Source organism: Mustela nigripes, chromosome 17 (genome assembly GCF_022355385.1).
Source record: "Mustela nigripes isolate SB6536 chromosome 17, MUSNIG.SB6536, whole genome shotgun sequence".
NCBI lineage: Eukaryota > Metazoa > Chordata > Mammalia > Carnivora > Mustelidae > Mustela > Mustela nigripes.
In genome coordinates this window covers 47,397,724-47,422,189 of record NC_081573.1, presented here as the reverse complement: position 1 = coordinate 47,422,189, position 24,466 = coordinate 47,397,724, and the positions used below count along the sequence as shown (strand labels likewise).

At 43.7% G+C, this 24,466-nt stretch overlaps 1 protein-coding gene across 1 annotated transcript; it reads left to right on the top strand.

Moving 5' to 3' along the window:
* The first annotated feature begins 1,069 nt into the window (after positions 1–1,069).
* Positions 1,070–22,370, top strand: DDX19A (DEAD-box helicase 19A). The gene is made up of 12 exons (XM_059383780.1): positions 1,070–1,244; positions 6,472–6,520; positions 8,767–8,817; positions 9,872–10,007; positions 13,006–13,098; positions 15,090–15,192; positions 15,566–15,680; positions 17,626–17,803; positions 18,159–18,396; positions 18,888–19,050; positions 19,735–19,926; positions 20,321–22,370. The coding sequence occupies exons 1-12, from the start codon at positions 1,188–1,190 to the stop codon at positions 20,380–20,382; spliced, it is 1,437 nt and encodes a 478-aa protein (XP_059239763.1). The 5' UTR covers positions 1,070–1,187; the 3' UTR covers positions 20,383–22,370.
* The last annotated feature ends 2,096 nt before the right edge of the window (positions 22,371–24,466 follow it).

Sequence of the window (24,466 nt, the reverse complement as noted above, 5' to 3'; positions counted from 1 at the left end):
GTCCTGAAGTGGGCGCCTGGTGGCTCAGTTGGTTAAGCCCTCGGGTCATGATCCTGGAGTCCCGAATCAGGCTCCTAGCTCAGTGGGGAGTCTGCTTCTCCCTCTGAACCTTGGGTCTTCTCATGTACTCTCTCTCTCTCTCACAAATAAATAAATTAAATCGTTTTAAAAAGATGCCCTAAAGTAATACATTTTGAACTAAAATCTCTATTAACGTATTCATCCACACATTAAGAAGTATTTATCAAGAGGCCAGTATGTGTCGTGAATATCTCACAAATTAACTGTGACTAAGACATAAAATGTTCGCTCTTGCTCGAAGAATTCATATTCTGGGGTGGGAGGCGAGAGGCAGAACGTGAACCAAAAGCAAACAAGATGAATTTTGACGGGATGGAGAAGTTCACTGAGTATAAACGAGAAAACGTTGGAAACTACCTATACTTCCCCAAGGTGACAGAGGCAGGGGGAGTTAGGTAATTTATGTGACATGAATTTAATGGCCTATTATAATGCCATGACATCGGTAACTATAACATGAAAAAAATACTTAGCCATATAATACAAGGGTCAAATTTAAAATTGTATGCGTACGTTGTTTGTCTATGTAAAACACCCGTGTTTTGATGCATGTGGACGAAAACTGCAAGGACCCAGAAGAAAAATAAAACGCTGCTGCGTGTATTCTTCGGAGTGATGGAATTACGGGGGCGTCTAACGGCTCCTGGTTTCGTTTTTTGATTTTCGTCTTATTGCTACCGCGTTAACACCAGACACCAGCCATCTACGGCATTCTCAGGGGACTTACCTTTGTGCAAGTCTTTAGAATTCAGAGACACGTGACAGGTTTGAAATAAAGCATGGGTTACCTCAGTGTGAAGTAAGGCAATAGAGCCAGGACTAAGAGTTTGACTTCGCAGAGCCTGGGGAGTTCAAGGCGCGACAACGGTGCTCCAGCCCGCGGTACACGCGCGTCAGCAAACGACCGGAAGAGGCGACGCTGAAGAACACGCCCGGCGCGGCGCGGAATAGTGACGCCTTGCGCCGGGCAGGAAGTGGCGTCACTTTCGGCACCACCGCTTCCGGTCTTCGTGGGGGTGGTTCTCGCCGAGACAGCGGACTCGGCACTGGTGTTGGCGCGCGTGCGGTGAATTCTTTAGCGAGTCGACCTCACTTCCCGCCGGATCATGGCCACCGACTCGTGGGCCCTGGCAGTGGACGAGCAGGAAGCGGCTGTCAAGTCGGTCAGTGGCTTCAGCTCCCGCGGGGCGAACGTAGCAGGGGCCCGATCGAACCCTGATGCGAGCCCAGGGAGCTAGCTACCTGGGTTGGGCAGGCTTGTGGCCCACATCTCCCTAGAGTTTGCTGCCGGGAATCACTTAGCCCCGATTTGCGCCTGGGACGAAAGAGACCAACGTCGTCCTTGTACTGTTCATCTGGGCGGGTTAAAGACTTTTTTACCCAGTAGCAAGTTTTTTCCCACTTTGCTTTTTTTTTTTTTTTTTCTGTTGCACTTCCTTTTCGGGCGTGGGGTTTGTAGGGAAATTTAGGTGCTAATTCTCTTGTCTGTTTTCTGAGTGATTCTGTGCTAAACATTGTTTTTCGGTTTGTGCTTAACATGGTTGTCAGTTTGTAGCTCTTTGAAGAATAACAGATTCAGGTTCAGATTTACTGTTTCAGTCTACTGCAGATGTCAGCGGGAGGCCCTTCAAGTTGTTTCGTTGATGTTTGAAGCGACGTTTTATTTCATATACTGGTTATTTGATCAATGAAGACCCATTCAGCTTAAGGTCATTAGAGTGTAAACTGGCTTTCTGTTCTGATATCTTAGTTAAGGTTAGTTTAGTGATAATGATAATTGATTTTAATAGTTTGTGTTTGTTTGATAGTCTGAATTCTTATCTAAGTTTTTTAATGGCTAAGTTACATTTTTTTCCCCAGTCATCCTTGATTACATTGGGAGGATTGTCAGTTTGTCAGCAAATGTTATGGGCTAAATCCAGTGGAGTATTAAAAAGAATCTTTACAGTCTAGTTAGGAAGGTGAGAATGTGGGAAGTGCTGTGAAGATGGTAAGAATAATGTGATAAGTGATCTCTGAGTGGAAAGAGGCCGTTTATGAGTAGGAAATAGCGAAATTCCTTGTGAAAAAGTTTTTATTTCAAATGGATTTTAGAGAATGAGTCATTTAGGAGAGAGGTGAATGGCATTTTAGGAGAAAATGCTCAGAGGGGCTGGACTTATCTAGAGAGCAAGAATCAGAACTCATTTTTGCTACAACTTCAGTTTATGGGTTGTAGTAGAAGCTGAGCAGAAAATACTATACAGTGTGGTTTGCAACTTTCATTGAAAACTTAAAGAGGAGAGACTCAACTTAGTTGATTTGGGGATTTTTCGGGAGGATATTGTTCAAGATTAGATCTGAGAGCTGTCAAGATTTATCGAACTACAGAGAATGTTAGAAGGAGTGATGTCCACAGGAAAGGCAATCCCTGTGGCAGTCTAGCCCAGAGAGGGCGTATGTTGTTGGTTGGTGGAAGTGACAATGAAGAGATGGATTCAAGAGAATTGTGGCAGTATAAAGAGCAGGATTTAGGAAAAAGGCAAAGGTTGCTGTTTGCAGTCAGGAGCCCACAGGTGGTATTAGTAAAATGTTAATAACAGGACCAGGGAAGTGGGATGTTGGGCAAATTTTATATGGACGATGTTGGGTTCAGGTTTGGCTCTTCTTATTTTGAGATAAGGAGGTCTCTTGGTAGGTACCTGTGTTGGGAATCCCCAGGAATAGTCCAGGTTCAGTGATTTCCTGGGAAGACTCACAAGACCTAGCATATGTTTGTACTCACAGCTATGATTTATTACAATGAAAAAATACAAAGCAAAATTTGCAGAAGGAAAAGGCACATCTGGCAAAGTCCAGAGGAAACCGGGTACCAGCTTCCAAGAGTCCTCTCTTAGTGGACTTACATACTCAGCTTAATTTGAGTTTAAGTCCTGCAGCAGCTAATTGTAACAGCACATGTGAAGTATTGTCAGGGAAGGTCATTAGAGACTCAGTGCTCAGGGTTCTTACTGGGGGCGTGGGTGCTGTCACAAACTAACCCTCTGCCTAGCGTGTACCAAAAATCCAGACTTGGAGAAGGAAAGCAGGTGTTTAACATAAAGCACATGTTTTTACAAACAGTTTAGGCATAGCAAACCCCTCAGCAGTTCTAGGAATGGTGGGAACCCTTCAGAAGTCCAAGACCCCAGATGCGGGACAGGGGCCAGCCTTGCAAGCTGACTTTTCTAAGGATAGGAAACTGTTAGCTGTGTTGTGTTTTCTGCACAGCACCAATCTTGCATTTGGAAATGTGGCATTGGAGTCAGGAGAAGAATCAGGGCAAGTAATAAAACAGGCTGTTTGCCACAAATAAATCAGAGAGTATGACAAAAGTTAAGGTTCTGGCATAGGAGGATTTAAAATCCACTATTTCACACCAGTTGGTTTCAAATCTTTTTAAGCCTATGACTCTAATCTAGCTGTGATACTACGAATATTGTAAATATAGGTCTAAACATACTTAGTATCTGGTTTTAATCAGTGTACTTCTCAGGAAGCTGTTATAAATAAATGTGTTACGACACTGCTTCCTAGGGGCGTCTAGGTGGCTCAGTCATTTGAGTGTGCAACTTTTAGTTTTTGGCTCAGTTCACGATCTCCGGGTTGTAGGATGTAGCCCTGTGTCGGGCTGGGATGCAGAGCAGAGTCAGCTTGGGATTCCCTCCCTTTCCCTTCCCCTCTGCCCCTACCCCCTGCATGCACAAGCTCTCTCTTTCTCTCTCTGTCTAAAAAAATAAAATCTTTAAAACAAAACACTGCTTCCTATTAGTTGGGGAAGACCATCCCCCCTTTTTTATTTTATCGTGTAGACTTGTGTACCTTAAGAATAATTCATGATATTAGGTTATGTGACTGTGCTCTCAAGTGTACAGGTAGTAGATGAAAATGACAGAAGAGGACAGAGAAAGCACAATGATAAGGATTCTACATTTACACACCGTGAGGATTTTTGTTAGGTTTAAGCTTGTGTGGTCAAGGATATGCCTTGAGTCTTCTCTACATATAAAAACAGGTTTGTAGGGGAAGCAGAGGTCAGGAAGTTTAGTTTGGTTGCAGTTCTAGGAACCCTGATAAAAAATTCTGAGAGTTTGAATCAGTAGAAAGGACGTGATGCCAGTTCTCTTGCCACTATCATCTCTTCCAGCACAAATGGCTTCCGTTGTTGCCTCTTTTTGGCCAAATCACCAGTTTAATTCCTTCCTTTTCCCTGGTCAGCCAAAAACAAAAACCCAAAGGCAACCCTAAGAATCTTTTAGAGATATAATCTGACCCTTTTGCAGTTAGGGTTGTCATAGAGGTAGGTCTTCAGGCCTTGTTGAGAGTCTTTGAGTGCCTTAGAGTTCACCTCTTCATGGATCAGGGACTCTGGGACTAACAGAAAACATTAGCCACCCTTCAGGAGCTACTCTGTCAGTTTGGATAGGGGAAGGATGTTTTTATCATAACTGAAAACAGGTGTCCAGTGTCAAGGACACTGCTTTCTGTGAGAGGCATAATTAATAATCAGAAGGGTCTCCTCACTTAAGATGAATACAGAATAAAGGAGAATGAGAGTTGACTGGCCTGCTTCTTTCCCATGGTGGAGTTACGTCTCAAGACAGGAATACTCATCTGCCAGTAGTATTTCCCTTGAATACAGCCTGATAAATGCTGACAAACTCTTAGATCTCTCTAGCTTCTAAGCTTGTCATCTTTTGTTAGCACATACGTTTGTCAAACAAATTATAATACAGTAGATTTGGTTATGGTTTTCTTTTCCATCAGTCAGGCTTTGAGACTAATCAGCTTGGTTGCATTGGGCATACCAGACTGCCTTATTTGCATTTTCAGCCTATCGCAAGACTAGTCAGCTTCTGCAGATCCCTGTGTATTAGCCTAAAAATAGGGGTTAATCAGTGGATAAGTTCTGGTATAAAATACCTTCTCTGTTGTGTGCCAGCTTTCCCATTGGCCTTAGGGAAAGGGTGTCTATCTGCAGTAGTGTGTTGATCTGATTTTTCTCTGGAAGACCTGATTTTAAAGAGAGGAGGTGGATATTCCCACTGCGTGAGGGTGGACTTCTCCCAAAGACCAAGAGTAGAGTCAGTTGAGGAGAGGGGGAATGGAGGAGGAAGTATTTCTCAAGTGGTAGTCGTCATAAGGATAATGAATGATTGTGTCAGTTGAGGGATCATGTTGAAGGAAGGGCTTGGGGTCTGTCTAGCACTGGATTGGGGGTGCTCTTCAGACCCTGGTAACATAGCTTTATAATACCCATACCTGTATCATACCCTTACTCTTAAGAATACCTTGAGTGTGGAAAAATAGTTCTCATGAGATCGGAAACTTCATTACAAATGTATAAATTATTGGTCTGCTTGCACTTTCATTTGCAGCTTAGGAAGCAAGTTTGCATTGACCAGGACTAGTGGCCAAAATAAAAAATCTTTCGTTCAAGTTTCCAAAATATTCTAAATCATGAATATGAATTTGTTGATTCTTTCATCAAAAATAAATAACTTTTTGGGGTGCTTGGATGCCTCAATGGGTTAGGCCTCTGCCTTCGGCTGGGGTCATGATCTCAGGGTCCTGGGATCAAGCCCCGCATCAGGCTCTGCTCGGCAGGGGGCCTGCTTCCTCTTCTCTCTCTCATCTCTGCCTGCCTCTCTGCCTACTTGTGATCTCTGTCAACTAAATAAATAAGATCTTTTAAAAAAAATAAAATAACTTTTTAACCTAATTCATAATGGAAGTGGTTGATAAAGCAGAAAAGAAAGCTATAATTTATTTGCTAAGTGTTTACCCACCACAGCGTGGGTTTCAGGACTAAAAGCTGAGATGGTATTGTTTTTTACCATATCCAGAAGGAAAACTGAGTGTGTCCGCTATTGAAAGGCTATCATAGGTATTTAATGAAGGCAGATGTTCTAGAAAGAGCATAAGTTGAAAGAAAAGTAGAGGTTGGAGACTGCTGTCAAACTTTTTTCCCATCTGGGGCGCTTGGGTGGCTCAGTCATTAAGCGTCAGCCTTGGCTCAGGTCAAGATCCCAGGGTCCTTCTCAGTGGGAAGCCTGCTTCTCCCTTTCCCACTCCCCCTGCTTGTATTCCCTCCCTTGTGCACACTTTCTGTCTCTGTCTCTCAAATAAATAAATAAAATCTTAAAACAAAACTTTTTTTTCCCATCTGCTCTGTTAGTCCCCTCCCCTTTTAAGGTTCTTGAGGATGTGAAATGTCTTCACCCAACCTTGTAGGATTTCTGCTTGAGCAGGGCAACTCCCTGAATATAAGTGCTACTAGACTTTCACTAGGGAACTTCTCTTTGCTCAAGGGACTTCCTTTCCTTTAATTGGGTCATTTGCTTAACTCTGTTTCCTTTTATTTCCATTCAGATGAGTAATTTGCAAATCAAGGAAGAAAAAGTCAAACCAGATACCAATGGTGAGTCACTTGTAACTACTAGGTGGATACACACTCTAAGCGTGCTCTCTTGCTTTCCTGCTTTGCAGTAGTAGCTGCTGCGTGAAAAGGCCTTTCACTTAACATTATGTTTCGCAAATGATGGCACTGTATTTAAGAGCCAGTAAATTCCGTTGCTGAAGAGGATACATTAGTTCTACAGATTTTACCTAGTCTCTGGCTCCTGCCACTGTTCTTTTGGTGGTGTTTCTTTACATTTTTAACTTAATTTTTTGAAAAAAATCTGGGTTCAAAATTCAGCGTGTAAACAGGTAAAAAGCTTCCTTTTTATCCCGGAAGGTCATTGAGCCAGTTGTTACTCTCTGTTAGTTTGGTGGGGCTGCCATTCCAGGTCACAGATTGAGTGGTTTAAACAGTCCAAGTTTCTTGTCTCACAGTTCTTAAGGCCAGAAATCTGAGATCAAGATGTCAGTAGGGTTGGTTCCTTCTGAAGTTTTCAGAACTTAATGTTCAAGTCTTTAATCGATTTTGAGTTAATTTTTGTATGTGGTTAAGATAGCGGGCCAGTTCTGTTCTTCTACATGTAGCTGTCCATTTTTCCCAACACCGTTTCCTGAAGAGACTGTCCTTTCTCTGTTGTGTATTCTTGGCTTCTTTGTCATACATTAGTTGACTGTGTATGCATGGGTTTATTTCTGGTCATGGTTTATTCCATTGGTCAGTGTGTCTCTTGTTATGCAAGTACCATACTGTTTTAATTATATAGCTTTGTAATATAGTTTGAAGCCAAGGAGTATAATGCCTCCAGCTTTGTTTTTCTTTCTCGAGATTGCTTTGGGGGTGGGGGCAGAGGTTGCTTTGGCTGTTCAGGAGTTTTGTGGTTGCATACAAATTTTTAAATTGTTCTATTTGTGTGAAGAATGCCATTGGAATTTTGATAGGATTTGCACTGATTTTGTGTGTTGCTTTTGGTATATGGACACTTTAACAGTATTCTTCCAATTCATGAATAAGGAAAACCTTCCTATTTATTTGTGTCTTCAGTTTCTTTCATTCATGTTTACAGTGTTTAGTACACAGGCCTTCCACCTTCTTGGTTAAATTTATTCCTAGGTATTTAATTATTTTTAATGTAATTATAAATGGCATTTTTTCCTTAATTTCTCTTTCCAATAATTCATTATTTGTGTATAGAAACTTGCCATATTTTTGTGTATCAATTTTTGTATCCTGCAACTTTACTAAATTCATTTATTGGTTCTAACAGTATTTTGATGGCATCTTGAGGCTTTTTGTACATAATATCATATCATCTGGAAATATTGACAGTTTTACTTTTTCCTTTCGAGTCCAACGCCTTAACCACTCGGCCATCACAGCCCAACACTACTTCTTCCTTTCCAATTTGGATGCCTTTTATTTTTTGTATCCATTTACATTTAATATAAATGGTGGGTTAAAATTGATATGGTGGGTTTAGTTAAGCAATTTTACTGTTTGATTTGTTTGTCTTTCATATTTTCTCTACCTCTCTTTTCCTGCCTTTTGGTTTAATTGAATATCTTAGAATTCCACTTTAATTTATTGACATTTTAGCTATAGTCTTTGCATTATTTTATGACTTTTTTCAAGATTTCTTCGTATAAGTCTTGCATACCTTTTGTTAACTTTATTTCTGGGTGCAGGATTTCATCTTTTTAATTGCTATTATAAATAGGATCTTTTTAGTTATATTTCTGTATTTATGAAAGCTGCTGATTTCTATTTACTTCTTTTGTACTTAGCTTTTTTTTATCTTTTGCTCAGATATATTATTTTATAGTCATTTTTAAGTTAATACTTAGTCCTGCAGGTTTACAATCCTGTAATCCACAAAAAGTGATTTTACCTCTTCCTTTTAATTTTCAATTAAACAATTAATTTTAATTGTTATTTTTCAATTAATTGTTAATTTTCAATTTTCAAATTTTAACAATTGTTAATTTTCAATTAACCAATTTTCAATTGTGTTTGCTAAAATAATAGTATATTTTAAAATAGGATAAGGAAGTCAGAGGTGACATATTCTGATCAGTATGAAGTCAGCCAACATATCTGGAAAGTTGAAATTTTCATATGTGCTTTCTAGGAATAAAAACCCATTAAATATAAAGAAATGCCAAATATTTACATTTTGATCACTTATGTAAGATTCAGTATTTATGTTGTCACACCTTTCAGATGGGTTTGAAATTTGCCTTTATGATGACACCTGTTTTCTTGTGTAGGTGTTATTAAAACCAATGCCACTGCAGAGAAAACAGAAGAAGAAGAGAAAGGTAATTACTTTTTAAAACACTGTAGCAAGAAACAACATGTGACCCAAGATTTGCCTTTCTGGAGACAGAGGCACTAGATCAAAGAGATGTAGAGGAATCACAAAGGAGATTGAGAAGCAGTCAGTGAGGCGGAAGGAGAACCAAAAGAGAGGGATATCCAGAGACCAGAAGGAAGTGTTTCAAAAGTAGGTAGTCAAATATAGATAATAAATCGATTAGGAAGATATAAAAATGGATTGTTCACTTGATTTAGCACTGTAGAAGCCACTGGTGTGCTCAACAAGGGCCTTTGAGGTCTCAAGCGCAGAGGCTAAATACAAAAGCCTATTCAGTGTACATTTAGCAGAAGGGGGGGACAGGAAGTGGGGACAATGAGCATAGACAGCCTTTTCAGGGAATGTCCTATAAAGGGGAGTAGAGAAATAGGACAGCAACTGGATGGCAATGAGGACTAAAGGAAGAAGCAAGTTCATAATGAAATGTTAAAATGTGTGTACATGCAGTAGGGGAATGTTCCAGGGGAAGGGAAAGCTGATAATGCAAGACAGAGTTAGTGTGGGGAGAAATATCCTTATAGGCAAAAGGGGCTGGGACCTGTTGCACCAATGCAGGGGTTAGCCTTAAGCACAAGCTTTTCCTTCCCAGGTTACCAGAGGGGACATAGAGTATGCACACAAAGCAGGTGGGTGTGTAGGTGTGTTACTGCAGTGTCTGAGGTGCTTCTGATCACTTGTACATCTCTGTGAAGATGTACAAGTGGTTCATCAGATGAGTGAGAAGGAGGAGGGATGAGAAGAGAGGTGGAGGTGGAGATCCGAGAGGAGTGAATGAGGAGAGAATAGAAACAAGAAGACTTACAGGGCAGGGCAGCCCAACTGAGGCTGGTGGTCAAGAATCTAAAGCGATTCTTTAGACACTGTCGGTGTCGGTGTGATTGTTTTTCTCCAGTTGTGCTCAGCGGCCCAGGTGCTGGTGCAGAGCCAGGGAGAAAGATTCCATGAGGGTGGGTTTGCCAAGTGAGTATGAAAGCGATCTGCTGGTTTCTTCCTGACAGAGGACAGAGCTGCCCAGTCCTTACTCAACAAGCTGATCCGAAGCAACCTGGTGGATAACACAAACCAGGTGGAAGTCCTGCAGCGGGACCCGAACTCCCCGCTCTACTCCGTGAAGTCCTTTGAGGAGCTTCGGCTGTGAGTGTCTGTTCCCTGGAACAGCTGTTCCTTGTTGGTCCCGCCTTTCTAAAACTGAGCATCTCAGAGATTTTTTGGGAATTTTACTTTTTGCCTTTATTTTTAAGAATCTTAATGTATTTACTTCTTTGATTAGTTAATAATTCACATGATTCAAAAGTGAGAAAGTACGGAAAAGTTTACGGTGATGGTTTTCCCTCCCACCCTTGTCTCTTGGCTACCCAGTTCTCCTCCTCTTGGGAGGGATTTTTAAATGCCACAAATTTATTCATCATAGCTGAAAGTCTTTTTTCTTTTATGCTCTTAGAACTTTCAATAAAATATTGGCTGACAGGTGATTTCTGGATGTCAGGAACATTTCTTATTAGGTAAGCCCTTTCGTTAGACTATAGGGTTTACGGTCTTGAGAACACTTTATCTGCTTTTACATAATCAATCAAAAGAGCCTATGCAGGATTCCTAGTACCTACGGCGGAAAGCAGCCTTCAGTATCCTGGAATTTAAAACAAAAACAAACAACAACAAAAAAAAACTAATTCAGAACCCAGAATTAAGCCACAAGGGAGCACTTTTATGGCACTGTGCTAAGAATGACTTCTAACATCTGTTTATTTTAAAGGCAGAATTGTGGAAGGTCATACCAAGTTTTTTTGTTTCTCTCAGCGTATTAGTAAAGAAGTATTTATGAATCCTTGGTTTATAGACATACTACTGAGCTGGGTGTCGTGAGTAACATAAGACGTAACTACTGTTCTTGCTGCCTGCCGGGACCGAAATCACAGACAGAAAATAGCTGGTGAACAAGAAAGTGGTGGAATTAATAGATTCTTTGCCTTTATCAGCAGAATCTATAGTATGCCCACTATGGGCTAATAAAGGCTACATTCTTGCCAGCTTATTACCACTGCTTTAAGTAAGAGACATTTAAACTATGAGAGCTGAATAAAACCAAATCAAGTCATTATTAAACTGTTAGCTAAGAACAAGTTTTTTAAAGCATGGCTTTTTTTTTTTAATGTTCTTAGGATATTATATTTTTCTATGTGTATTCCCTCCGTCAGGGGCTTCATTGAGCAAATCTGTCATCTCTGCCTCTGTTTATAAACTAGATCAGGACAGCAAGTTGTGCTCTTTTGTTTCCCGAAGCGACAGTTTGCTTTTCCAAGGATTGATGGTTTTTAAACCCCATTTCTTTTAAAGGACTTGAACTCCCAGTCCAACCAGTGAGGAACTGTCCTCTCTGAAAAGTCAAGTTCTCTCTGATTTAGTAGCTGTTGGCTAGAGGAAACAAAAAATGAAACTTAAGTTGCCTTGCTTTGTTTTTGTACTTAACATTTTTAATTAATCTGCAAAATAAGAGAAAAATAATGAACCACCGGAAGCTCTTGGGTCATTCAGATCTTCATCAGTTGTGACTTTGTTTCCTTAGCAACCAAATCAAAATCTGCCAAGATTCATATCCTTTTCTTCCAAACAGAAGACACCAGAGGTTATGCTTTCAGGTCTTTTGTATCTGAGAACCAACATATGCCAGAAGAATTTGCCATTTAGAGAGCCTGTTAACTCCAAGGAGGGCTCAGAGAACAGAAGTCTTGACTTGGTTTGACTCTTCTTTACAGTCTGGTGGGATTTTTGTGGAACACCCTGTCAGTGTGGAGGTAGCAGAGAGCTAATTGTAAATGAAATGGAAGAGCAACTTGAGGGGCGCCTGGGTGGCTCAGTGGTTTAAGCCTCTGCCTTCAGCTCAGATCATGATCCAGGGTCTTGGGATCGAGCCCCATATCGGGCTCTCTGCTCAGTGGAGATACTGCTTCTCCCTCTCCCTCTGCCTGCTGCTCTGCCTACTTGTGCTTTTTATTTCTGTGTCATAAATAAATAAAATCTTAAAAAAAAAAAAAGAAGAAGAAGAAGACGACCAACTTGAATTTGATATTTGTTGTGCATCTACTTACATAAGCTGGTGCTTTCCTATTCTTCATTTTTAACTAGACATAATAACTAAATGTGAACATTTGGAAAGTTAAGTATGGTAATTAAACACTCCTACCTATTTACTATAGATCCGGTAATAGAAACTGGTTGAAACAATTTTCTTCTTTTTTTTTTAAGATTTTATTTAGCGAGAGAGGGAACACAAGCAGTGGGAGAGAGAGAGGGAGACGCAGGCTTCCTGCTGAGCAGGGAGCCCAATGCGGGTCTCCGTCCCAGGACTCGAGCTATGACTTGAGCCAAAGGCAGTCGCTTAACAGCCTAGCCACACCGGTGTCGCAATTTTCATATTTCTTGACTGTCCTGAGTATTTGCACAGCTGGCTTTGAAAGGACCGTGGAATACAAAATGACTGTAGTTCAGTTTAACATCTGCCTCCAGAAATTAAAACTGAATCTCATTCCTTAAGGGGACTTCTGTATGTTACTGGTATAGTAAGCAGTATATTTTTAACTATGTCTTTTATAATTCATTTTATGCAAATTATAAGATTGATATGAATTAATACATACCACTCTTGAAATATTCAGGGAACATTTGTCCTCCAAGACCAGTCATATTTGTGGATCTGCGGAAAGCATGAATTTTTCCAAGAACTGAAGCTAGTCTGTATTTTCGGAATTGCACAAGAGTTGCAGATTAAGGGGCACCTGGGTGGCTCATTTGGTTACGCCTTCGGCTCAGGTCATGATCCCAGAGTCCTGGGTTCGAGCCCTGCATCAGGCTCAGTGGGGAGCCTGCTTCTCCCTCTTCCCTCTGCCTGCTGCTCCCCCTGCTTGTGCTGTCAAATGAATAAAAATAAAACCTTAAAATAAAGAGTTGCAGATTAAGATTTAGTAGGAAAAGATGGTGGCTTGGTTTCATTTTAGATATTTTTTAAGGCATTAGAAAAATACGTCTGACAAAGATAGGAAACATTCTTTGCTAGATTTAGGGAAAGCTAAAATTCTAGGCTTTTAAAACAATTTGAGTGACTAGGAATCCATTCTTTCTCTCCCTGGCTTCCTAGGAAACCACAGCTTCTCCAGGGAGTCTATGCCATGGGCTTCAATCGACCATCCAAGATACAAGAGAACGCATTACCCATGATGCTTGCTGAGCCGTGAGTATGCAGGATTTGGTTTAATGTCTTATACCAATAACTCTTAACTCTACTTGAGAACAAGATGGTATGTTTGGGACAGCATGTTTCTTCAGGAAAACCACTTGAGCAAGTGCAGAGAGTCATTTGAAATTTGGTACAGCTTCTGCCTTTCCACTTAACAGTAAAAACTGATGGGGTGCTTGGGTCGCTCAGTCGGTCAAGCATCTCGTACTCTTGGTTTCAGCTCAGATTGTGATCTCAGGTCATGAGCTTAGGGTTGTGAGGTCCAGCTCCACACAGGGCTCCACAGTTAGCATGGAGTCTGCTTGATACTCTCTTCCTTTCCCTCTCCCTCTGCTCCTCTTCCCACTCCCATACCTACTTGCATGCACACGCTTTCTCTCTCTATCTCAAATAAATAAAATCTTTTTTTTTTTTTAAGATTTTACTTATTTATTTGACAGAGAGATCACAAGTAGGCAGAGAGGCAGGCAGAGAGAGAGAAAGGGAGAAGCAGGCTCCCTGCTGAGCAGAGAGCCTGATGTGGGGCTCGATCCCAGGACCCTGAGATCATGACCTGAGCCAAAGGCAGAGGCTCAGTCCATAGAGCATGTGACTCTTGATATCGGGGTTGTAGGTTCGAGCTCCATATTGGGTGTAGAGATTACCTTAAAAAATTAAATCTTTAAAACAGCGGCACGGGCGCCTGGGTGGCTCAGTGGGTTAAGCCGCTGCCTTCGGCTCAGGTCATGATCTCAGGGTCCTGAGATCGAGGCCCGCATCAGGCTCTCTGCTCAGTGGGGAGCCTGCTTCCTCCTCTCTCTCTGCCTGCCTCTCTGCCTGCTTGTGATCTCTCTGTCAAATAAATAAATAAAATCTTTAAAAAAAATAAAAAAATTAAAAAAAAAATAAATAAATAAAATAAAACAGCGGCACTTGGGTGGCTCAGTTAGTTAAGTGGCTCCCTTTGGCTCAGGTCATGATCTCAGGGTCCTCTCATTGAGCCCCACATCAGGCTCCCTGCTCAGTGGGGAGTCTGCTTCTCCCTCTCCCACTGCTCATGTGTCCACACTCTTGCTCCCAAATAAATAAAATCTTTAAAACAAACAAAACTGATGAAGAGAGCTAATGTTGCTGTTCTGTGCAGTTTTTAAATTTGGGGTTTTTTTGAAAAATATTTCTTTGAGACATCATGCACATGAGTGAGTGCAGGGAGGGGCAGAGAAGGAGAGAAACTTCAGCAGTAGAAAATTGGCATCCGGGCACCTGGGTGGCTCAGTGGGTTAAGCCGCTGTTTTCGGCTCAGGTCATGATCTCAGAGTCCTGGGATCGAGTCCCGCATCGGGCTCTCTGCTCAGCGGAGAGCCTGCTTCCCTCTCTCTCTCTCTGCCTGCCTCTCCATCTACTTGTGATTTCTCTGTCAAATAAATAAATAAAATCTTTAAAAAAAAAAAGAAAGAAAGAAAATTGGCATCCTACTCTATGTAGTAACCTGTTCCATTCAACTCCATTATTTTTCTTATTTAACGACAAAAATTCTTCCCATTTCCCTGACTGGGTTACGTTAAATAAAATGTGAAAGTTCCCTTTAAAGCATCTGTTTGGCTTGGTGTCTTGTATTTTCGTAAAGAAGGGAAGGGGAACACACAGAGGGAGCCAAGTCCTGGAGACGCATTATAGCTCGGCAGAAAATACCTTCGGGGATTTGCCTCAGCACAGAGTTTACCTGCAGTGTTAATTTCCATGGGGCCCCTAGGGTACAAAACTTGGGTACGCTGGCTGTGCTGGAGTCTAGAGTGAAGATTCTTGGCATGAACACAGCTAAATCATTATGTCCCTTAATATTTAAGCAGTTTTTTGACAACATATAAAAAATATATCATTGTGTTCAGTGCAGAAAACCTGGACTAAAGGGAGAAAGTTCTGCATGCCTACCATCCAAAAAGAACTTTTGATACTGTATTGTGTTTAAACAGTATTATTTTCATTTCTATTCTTTCTTGATCCAGCCCCCAAAACCTGATTGCCCAGTCTCAGTCAGGTACTGGTAAAACGGCTGCCTTCGTCCTGGCCATGCTCAGCCGAGTGGAACCAGCAGAGAAATACCCCCAGGTGAGGGCTGGGGGATCCTGAGGGCTTGCCTGCCCTGGGCAAGGCAGTGCCATACGGTGGGAGGTTACTGGTGGTGCCCCTAAAGGGGTCTAAATGTTTCTTGTGGCTCAGGCAGAGCCAGGTCATGCACTAGGCCACAGTCTGGATAGAATTCATTCAGCAGCAGTCTTCAACAGTGGCTTCCGAAGGCATCCCCCCATCCAAGGCTCCCTGCTGTAGGTTTGGGTCTACAGCTGAAAAGTGGGCCTGGTTGGAAAGGATGTGGTTCCCTGCACTTTTTAGTGGTGGTAAAGTCAGCGTGTTGTTGCTTTAGGTCCTGTTGTCTATTACTGAAAGGCTCTTCTGAACTCAACCTTTATGATCTCCCTGTTAGTGTCTGTGCCTCTCCCCAACATATGAGCTGGCGCTTCAAACGGGAAAAGTGATTGAGCAGATGGGCAAATTTCATCCAGAACTAAAGCTTGCTTATGCTGTTCGAGGCAATAAATGTAAGTATAAAGGCCTGAGACCTAAGCAGTGAGCAGGATAGGGTGGTTGGGTGTTTGAATTTTGAAGGTATGATAATATTAAATTTACTGGTTCAGTTGACCTTAGGGCCCACTGCATCACTTTCAGGAAATCTGTTTTAAACTTGCTATTTAACAGTCGTTTCTACTCCTTTTTTTTTTTACTCTTAAAAGATTTTGAGTTGTAAAAAATCTTTGTATGAGTCATGGAGTTCTTAAAGCCTGGCGTTCTTCCCAGAGAAAACAGGGTTTTGAATTCAGCATGCAGAGTTCTTAAAGCTGCTTATTACTAACAAGGGATTAGTAGGTGTGAGGATGGTAGGTTGGAGTCATATCCCTTTGTTTAAAAACAAGCACAGCCTTAGTAAGAGTAAATGAGGAGCATGTACAGATAACTTGGTCTTATCAAAACCAGAAATCCTTCCACCATTTTTTTCTCCCATGTCTTTTATAGAATGTCATATAGAGAACATGGAGTAAAGTGGAGAGGAGGGGCAGGTAGAAAATGGTTCATTAGAAAGTTATCAGAGTATATAAAACTGTAAGTCAGTAAGGAAAAAGTAAGCAGTCTAAATAAGGAAAGAGTCTAATAGTAAGAGGCCCGGTTGAACAGACTCCTCACAAAAGCCTCATTTGTCATCAGGGAAATGTAAGTTAAAACCACCGTATGCCTCTCAGACGGGCAGAAGTGAAGAAGTCTGATGATACTAAGTATTGATGGAGATGTCCAAAAACTGGAATGCCCATACATTCCTGGTAGGGAGTAGACAATGGGACAGTCATTTCTGGAAGCAGTTTGGCATTGCTTACAAAAACTATGACAGACCACCCTTTGACCCAAGCAGTTTATATTTGCCTAGAGCAGTGGTCCTCAAACTTTTTGGTTTCTTTCTTTCTTTTTTTAGGATTTTATTTATTTTTTTGACACAGAGAGAGATCACAAATAGGCAGAGAGGCAGGCAGGGGGCGGGGGGAGCAGGCTCCCCACTGAGCAGAGAGCCCGATGTAGGGCTCAATCCCAGGTCCCTGGGACCATGACCTGAGCCAAAGGCAGAGGCTTAACCCACTGAGCTCCCCTAGTGCCCCTTCTGATGCTTGAATATCCCTGCATATGTGTTGTTTCCCACATATTAATATACAACAGGCTTAATTCCTAATCATGGAGTATTGGTCACAGGCTATGCACATTAGTAATGTCGACAGGTGATTGTACCGGTTCAGCTCCCACCAGCTGTAATTCGAAAGTAATATGTTTTGTTTTGTTTTCTTTTGTTTTTTAAAGATTTTATTTGTTTATTTGACAGACAGAGATCACAAATAGGCAGAGAGGCAGGCAGAGAGAGAGAGGAGGAAGCAGGCCTCCGGCTGAGCAGAGAACCCGATGCGGGGCTCAATCCCACGACCTGGGATCATGACCTGAGCCGAAGGCAGAGGCTTTAACCCACTGAGCCACCCAGGCACTCCAAGTAATATGTTTTTTAAACGAGAGAATTTGTACTTAGGAAAACTGTCTACACATTAGAATGTCTAACAAAGCAAAAATGCATTAGGCCAGGATCCTGGGGCTCACAAGTACCAACTAAAGAAAAACCTATGAACCGTGAGTGAATGTATGGTGGGAAGTGAGTAAGAGTGATGTTGAGGAGAATGAGCAAGTTGATGTTGAATCACAGGAGGAAACAGGAAGGAGATATGATGCTTATTGAGGGTTCACTGCAGAGGATTGAATCCTGACCACGATGCAGTGAGATGGGTGCCATTGTGCCTGCTTTAGAAGAACCCAAGACGTTCGGGTAACACTCCTATATATGTGTTTTGACATCTGGAGTTAACTTGTTTTACTAACTCTGGAAGGATGGGCAAAGCTTTGATTTCCAAAGCTGGTTTTGCCACGGAAATCCCCACAGAATACATCTTGTCTCCACAGTGGAACGAGGTCAGAAGATCAGTGAGCACATTGTCATCGGCACCCCTGGGACTGTTCTGGACTGGTGCGCCAAGCTCAAGTTCATTGACCCCAAGAAGATCAAGGTGTTTGTTCTGGATGAGGCTGACGTGATGATAGCTACTCAGGGCCACCAAGATCAGAGCATCCGCATCCAGAGGTAGGAACTCTTGAGTCAAGAGGAACTTCTCAGCCTCCTGATCTGCAGCATCTTCTCCTTTTACTTCAAACACCTCTTCTTGCTCCTGTCGGGTTCTTTATCTAGTACCTCCAGAAGCATTTGTTTGATGGGCCACTTCCTCATCAGCACTGACTGGGGTTGAGGAAGGAGACTTAGGGAATCTAACCCCAGCCCCATTCCTGCCCCGTGGCTGCTCTCACCTCTTCCCCGCTGTTCTCCTCCCGCTTTCGCTGTTTTCCTGGGCACGTAGCCCATGCAAGCCCCGGGCCGCTGTCTTCTGTTCGTTCCAGAAAAGACTCGGGATCATGCCCCGTACCTGGGTCTTCCCTTGCAGGATGCTGCCCAGGAACTGCCAGATGCTGCTTTTCTCTGCCACCTTCGAAGACTCTGTCTGGAAGTTTGCCCAGAAAGTGGTCCCAGACCCAAACATTATCAAGTTGAAGCGCGAGGAGGAGACACTGGACACCATCAAGCAGTATTATGTGCTGTGCAATAACAGAGATGAGAAGTTCCAGGCCTTGTGTAACCTGTATGGGGCCATCACCATCGCTCAGGCCATGATCTTCTGCCATGTGAGTAGCAGTGGCAGCAGCAGCTCTGGAGGGTGTGCCAGCCCCTTCTCTCAGCCAGCGCCACCTCAGTGCTGAGGCGGGCCAGCTGTCCTGTGTGGCCAGAAAGGAAATGATGAATCACCTCCACCTGCCCCAGGGAGTATTCTCAGACTTAACTAACGAGTTATGAGGGAAAGACAAGATTTGAACCTTCTTTGGTCCCGCTTCTTTGAAATAACTTGGAAAAAACTCCAAATAACATCCAGTGAAATAATTATATAAAACATTAGAGACTTTTGGCTCACACCACACACTTCCTAGCGGAACACTAAGATGATTTAAGTAATTAATCTAAAAAAATGACAGGGCTAGAAGTATTTTTGAAATTGGTAAGCCTACCCTGATGACTGAACTCAGCAGGTCTTCATGTACTTTTAATGGCAACAAGCCACTTTTTGCTGTTATCTTTTTCTTTAACAAGTCTCTTCACTTAAAACAATTCTGTTCTCCAGACCCGCAAGACAGCGAGCTGGCTGGCAGCAGAGCTCTCCAAAGAAGGCCACCAGGTGGCGCTGCTGAGTGGCGAGATGATGGTGGAGCAGAGGGCTGCGGTGATCGAGCGCTTCAGAGAGGGCAAAGAGAAGGTGCTGGTGACCACCAACGTGTGTGCCCGCGGTGAGCAGAGAATGTGTCTGTCCGCCAGGCCCCGGGTAGCCAGGGAGTCCTCTACGGGGCGCTCTGTCGGTTTGGGGGAGTCCACGTGGGCTTGGTTCTCTCCTGGAGATACCGGACTCCCCCCGCAGCTAAGAACTGTCACAGAAGCCAGAGGCGCTGATGTACTGGAAGGACACGGAGCAGCAGCTCACTGGCCCAGGATGGTGTCTGCTCTCTTTGGGGCCCCCACGGAGGTTTCGGCTGCGTTTTCTGATACTTGTGTCTAGCAGAAGCTCTCTCTCTCTCTTTTTTTTAAAGATTTATTTATTTGACAGACAGAGATCACAAGTAGGCAGAGAGGCAGGCAGAGAGAGAGGAGGAAGCAGGCTCCCTGCTGAGCAGAGAGCCCGATGCGGGGCTCGATCCCAGGACCCTGGGATCATGACCCAAGCTAAAGGCAGAGGCCTTAACCCACTGAGCCACCCAGGCGTCCCAGAGGCTCTCTTCTTGAGGTCGTAATTTTGTCAGCACTTGCCGAAGTTCTCTTTCCCTCTGGGTTCTGCTGCATGCCCCCGGTCCCCGAATCCCAGAGCCGGCCAGCCCCAGACGCTTCCTTCCAGTCGAAGCTGGTGTGTTCCAGCCTCACTTGGTGGGCAGGGATTTTCGGTTCCTGTTCTGACTGCTCTGCACCTGCCTTTCATGCAGGTATTGATGTTGAACAGGTTTCTGTTGTCATCAACTTTGACCTCCCCGTGGACAAGGACGGGAACCCGGACAACGAGACCTACCTGCACCGGATCGGGCGCACGGGCCGCTTTGGCAAGAGGGGCCTGGCAGTGAACATGGTTGATAGCAAGCACAGCATGAACATCCTCAACAGAATCCAGGAGCATTTTAGTGAGCGCCTGGGAATGGCCCCCGGGGAGGGGGGAAGGGTCGGTTCTCCCGTGGCCCTGAGAGAGGCCCGTGTCCTTGTCACACAGTCCCCTCCTTTCCTACAATATGGAAGTTCTCGAAGAGCACACCTGGCAAGTTTTCAGGGTCAGGGATGCAAAGGACAGTGCCCCCCTGGCCCGGCCGAGGGACCTAGGGCTCTCTCTGTCCCTCACTTGAGCACCGGGAGGCTTTGGGGTCAAGTGCAAGACTGCTATGGCCAGAGGTATGGTCCTGTTCCTAGGCCGGGCAGAACGCTGTGTTTCCTCTCTCCCTGCCATGCTGTCCCTTTCCTGGGTGTGTGTCTCCATGGTAGACCCGCACTGATTTCTCTCTGAATTCTCATTTTCCTCCTCAGATAAGAAAATAGAAAGACTGGACACAGATGATTTGGACGAGATTGAGAAAATAGCCAACTGAGACGCTCCACCAGTCACCAGTGCCCACCCCGGCACTCCGCCTGCATGGGAGACCAGTGCTTTCACGGCACAGGCCTCGACAGTCACCACAAAGACAAAAGCAGAGGAGAGAGAAACTACCTACCTCATTTTAAATTACGTTTGGACTCGACAAAAATTGTGCAAATGATGGGGGAAGGTAGAAGGAAAATTTTGCATTTTGGAAAAAGTAGTCCTCCCCCTGCCCCTCCCCCCTTTTAAGCCATGGTTTTTCCCTGTCTTTATAATAATCTGGTCGCTATGGATAATCACAGAGCCTAGGAATCCCTGCTTATTTTGTTGGTGGGGAGATAGGTCCCGTCTCCTGCCCCTGCAGGAATGGTAGATGTAGAGTGCGAGAGAGACCTCACAGCACAGGTGTGCGGACCCCGCTGCACAGATGGGAGTGAGGGGAGCAGCAGTAGAGAGACCCGTGAGCTTTCCCCCTTCTCAGTCCCTTCCTGGAGACCTGCTGCCAATGTCTCCTGCCCTTGGGGCCATCTTCCTTCTAAATCCAGTGACATTTCAGCTGATCCCTTTTACCTCTGTTCCCTGTGCCAGAGGATGTCCATTTCTCTTTGGGTGAGCATCTTGGGTACTTTTGTAAATCTCCCAATTTGGAGAGAAACACAGAAGTCAGTGAATCTTCAGAGGGATTGGTCCGGCAAGGGTAGAACCCTTTCAGAATCTAGGCCTTCCTGTTCCTGCTGTTGCTGTGTCTGCTCAGGCACTGGTGGTCGGTCATGGCACCCAGGAGACACCAGGTGAGTTTCTGACACACACCTGGCCAAGTGAGTTGGGTCTTATCCACGGGGTTTCACACTGTGCCTGGAGTTGAGCAGCAGTGTTTGGAAAGGAAGTTAGGACCAAGTGGAAACTCTGATAGTGCTCTTTATCTGTAATAGTGGACCTGTTGGCTACTTTAACTCAGAGGTCATCTATATGCATAAGGACAGATAAATTCGAGCTATACCCATCATTCATTATGTTCAGAAATTTTAAGGTAATTATGAAAGGCTTTACTAATCATGATTCATTTTTATTTGTATTTTTCTGCTAACTAGACTAATATATGCTCATTAAAAAAGGTGTGTGTGTGTATGTGTATATACATACATAAGGAGCAGGTGCTGTCTCTCCCCGCCTCTCTGGAATCACCATTGCTGGCATTTTGATGAACATCCGATAGTATTTCCTTCTGTTTACATATCAACGTTTTTACAAAAATGTGAACATCCTACTCTGGCTCTAGTGCACCGCGCCTTTTCACTCAGTAGCGTTATCTTGGACGTGTCATGTCTAGCACATAGGCATATGCATTGCGTTCTTGGCTTCTCTAGTGACAGGCGCGGGAGGTGGCCACGGGGCCACAGCCCGCAGCCTCACTCACCTCTGCCCTGTGAAAGTCGCTGTAGGATCTGTTCCTGGAAGTCCTGGTGCTGGGTCAGAGAGTGGAGACTTAGACGATTTTAATCCATTCCCAACTTACCCTACCAGAACGTTTTTACCAATTTACATTATTGTAGTGATAACAAAAGTACCTATTTTCTTTCCTGCTGGCCAATCCTCTCTATTGTCAATTTTTACAAATTTGCCAGTTCGAGTAGCAAAAATAAATGATCTCATTGCATTCTGTATTTAGTGCACTTTGGCAAACTTTTTCAGTTTATTGGATATTTGTGTTTTTGCCCATTCTTGCCTCATCACTTTACTATTGAATGTCAGCCCTTAATGATTTTAAGCCACCGCTATTTTAAGGAAATGGGACTCTCTTGAGTGGTGGGTGTTTTCCTCATTTGTCTTTATAAACTCAATTTTCATAATATTACACAAAAGTTTAATGTTATTCAGATTTCATTTTTAAGAAATCTGGATTTATGCCATGGCTAGAAAAGTTTTCCTCATCCCTATGTCATAAACCCCAATTTATCCTGTACTCATCCCAGTATTATAAATTATTTACTCATGTTTCCTGTGGCGGCAATTTTTGGGGAGTAAACCTTCTAAATTCCTGTAGATCTTTAAATGTTTTTCCCTGTTAATTTGCAGCAAGTGATTATGATGGTTGTCCCGAGAGTGAGTGGATGGCAGAGCTGTGGGTGTGGGCTGGAGTCCATGCCCCCAGGGAATGAGAATACAGAGGGTCCCCTGGGAACGGATGTGAGGGAAGGAAGGGCTCGGTGTCCCTGCAGGTGTCACCAGGTGCAAGAGAGTGGCTGCAATTTCGGGAGGGGTGGCTGCGAGCTGGAGGTGGGAGCGCGGTTTGGCAAAGAGGTGGGCAAGAAGGGGCACCAGATTCCAGAGAGGGGACAAGAGGAGGGGGAAAGAGGTCCTCACGGGACACCAGAAGATGGAGGAGGCCAGGTGGGGCACCAGCGCTCCAGTTAAAGTGATACCCACTATGACCCCAACACAACAGTGATCCAAAAAGGTAAAAACCAGAAAACACCCTGCCTGACCCCAAAACAAGATCGATATTTCTGTAGACCCGCAATAGGGTAAAAATGCAAAATGGTGAGCCAGGGCTGAAGCCAAAAATTCGCTGGGCTTCAGTCCAGAAACAGAGTAACTACCGGCTGTTCTGTCTCACGGAGTGGAGACCGCGGGAAGCATTGCGTACAGGACCAGAACCAAAGCCAGGCTCGCTGCTGGGAGCCGGACTGGAACCTGAGCTGCGCGCTGGCTGGAGGGGAGACTTTCATTAAGACCCAGACCTCTGAAGCAGGTGGGAGGACTTGGACCACTCACCCCCTGCTAGAACAGGCAATTGACATAATCCTGTTGACTCTGCCTGCTCTGTGAGATCCCCAGACTACTAAATGTCAGCAGACCTGTTCTAGAAAAAAGGGCAGGAGCTGGATGGAGCCAAGTGCTACACCCACCCATGGATTGTCAGGGGGAAGAAATTTTATGCTAAGAAAGAGTACAAACATCAAATTCACTCCAGATAAAACTACTTGTAAGGAATGGCCTGATAAAAAAGACTTCAAATATGTATGAATGTTAAGAGAAAAAAATCATTGGGGCACCTGGTTGGCTCAGTGGGTTAAAGCCTCTGCCTTCAGCTCAGGTCATGATCCCAGAGTCCTGGGATCGAGCCCCACATCAGGCTCTCTGCTCAACAGGGAGCCTGCTTCCTCCTCTCTGTCAAATAAATAAATAAAATCTTAAAAGAAAGAAAGAAAAGAAAAAAAGCATTTCACTAAAAAATTATTAAGTGAATTTAGACAAAAGCTGAAACTCAACACAAGCTGGCTGTTAAGTCACTGGTAACTGGAAGCTGGCCGTGCTGGGAGTGTTTACCATAGAAGTCAGCAAACTACAAATCAGAGTTTTGTTTTTAGACAATTCATCAGCATAGAACAAAATAATAATATTAGAAATTTTAAGAAAAGAAGGTAGTCATTGAGATAAAGTCAATAAATGAGAATCCTAGATTAAAATCCTAATTAGGGCTGCCTGGGTGGCTCAGTCAGTTAAGCATCTGCCTTCAGCCTCAGGTCATGATCCTGGGATCCTGGGATCGAGCCCTGTATCAGGCTCCCTGATCAGCAGGGATCCTGCTGCTCCTCTAACTCAGGCTCTCTTGCTGGATCATTCTCTGAAATAAAATCTTTTTAAAAATAAAAAAATAAAATCCTAATCATCCTCTTGGGGGTGCCTGGTTGGCTCTGTCAGTGGAGCATAGGACTCTTGGTCTCAGGATTGAGTTCGAGCCCCAAGTTGGGTGTAGAGATCACTTAAGCATACAATCTTAAATAAAACTCTAATTATATTCTCACTTTTTAAAAAAAAGTATTAAAACACAATCCAAATTTCAGTAGATTCAGCCTGGGTGGCTCAGTCAATTGAGCATCCAACTTTCTATCTCAGCTCACATCTTGATCTCATGGTTGTGAGCTCAACTGTCCCCCATCACCCCTGAGTTGGGCTCCATGCTGAGCATGCAGCTTACTTAAAAACAAACCACAAAAACCATTTCTTGGGCGCCTGGGTGGCTCAGTGGGTTAAGCCGCTGCCTTCGGCTCGGGTCATGATCTCAGGGTCCTGGGATCGAGTCCCGTATC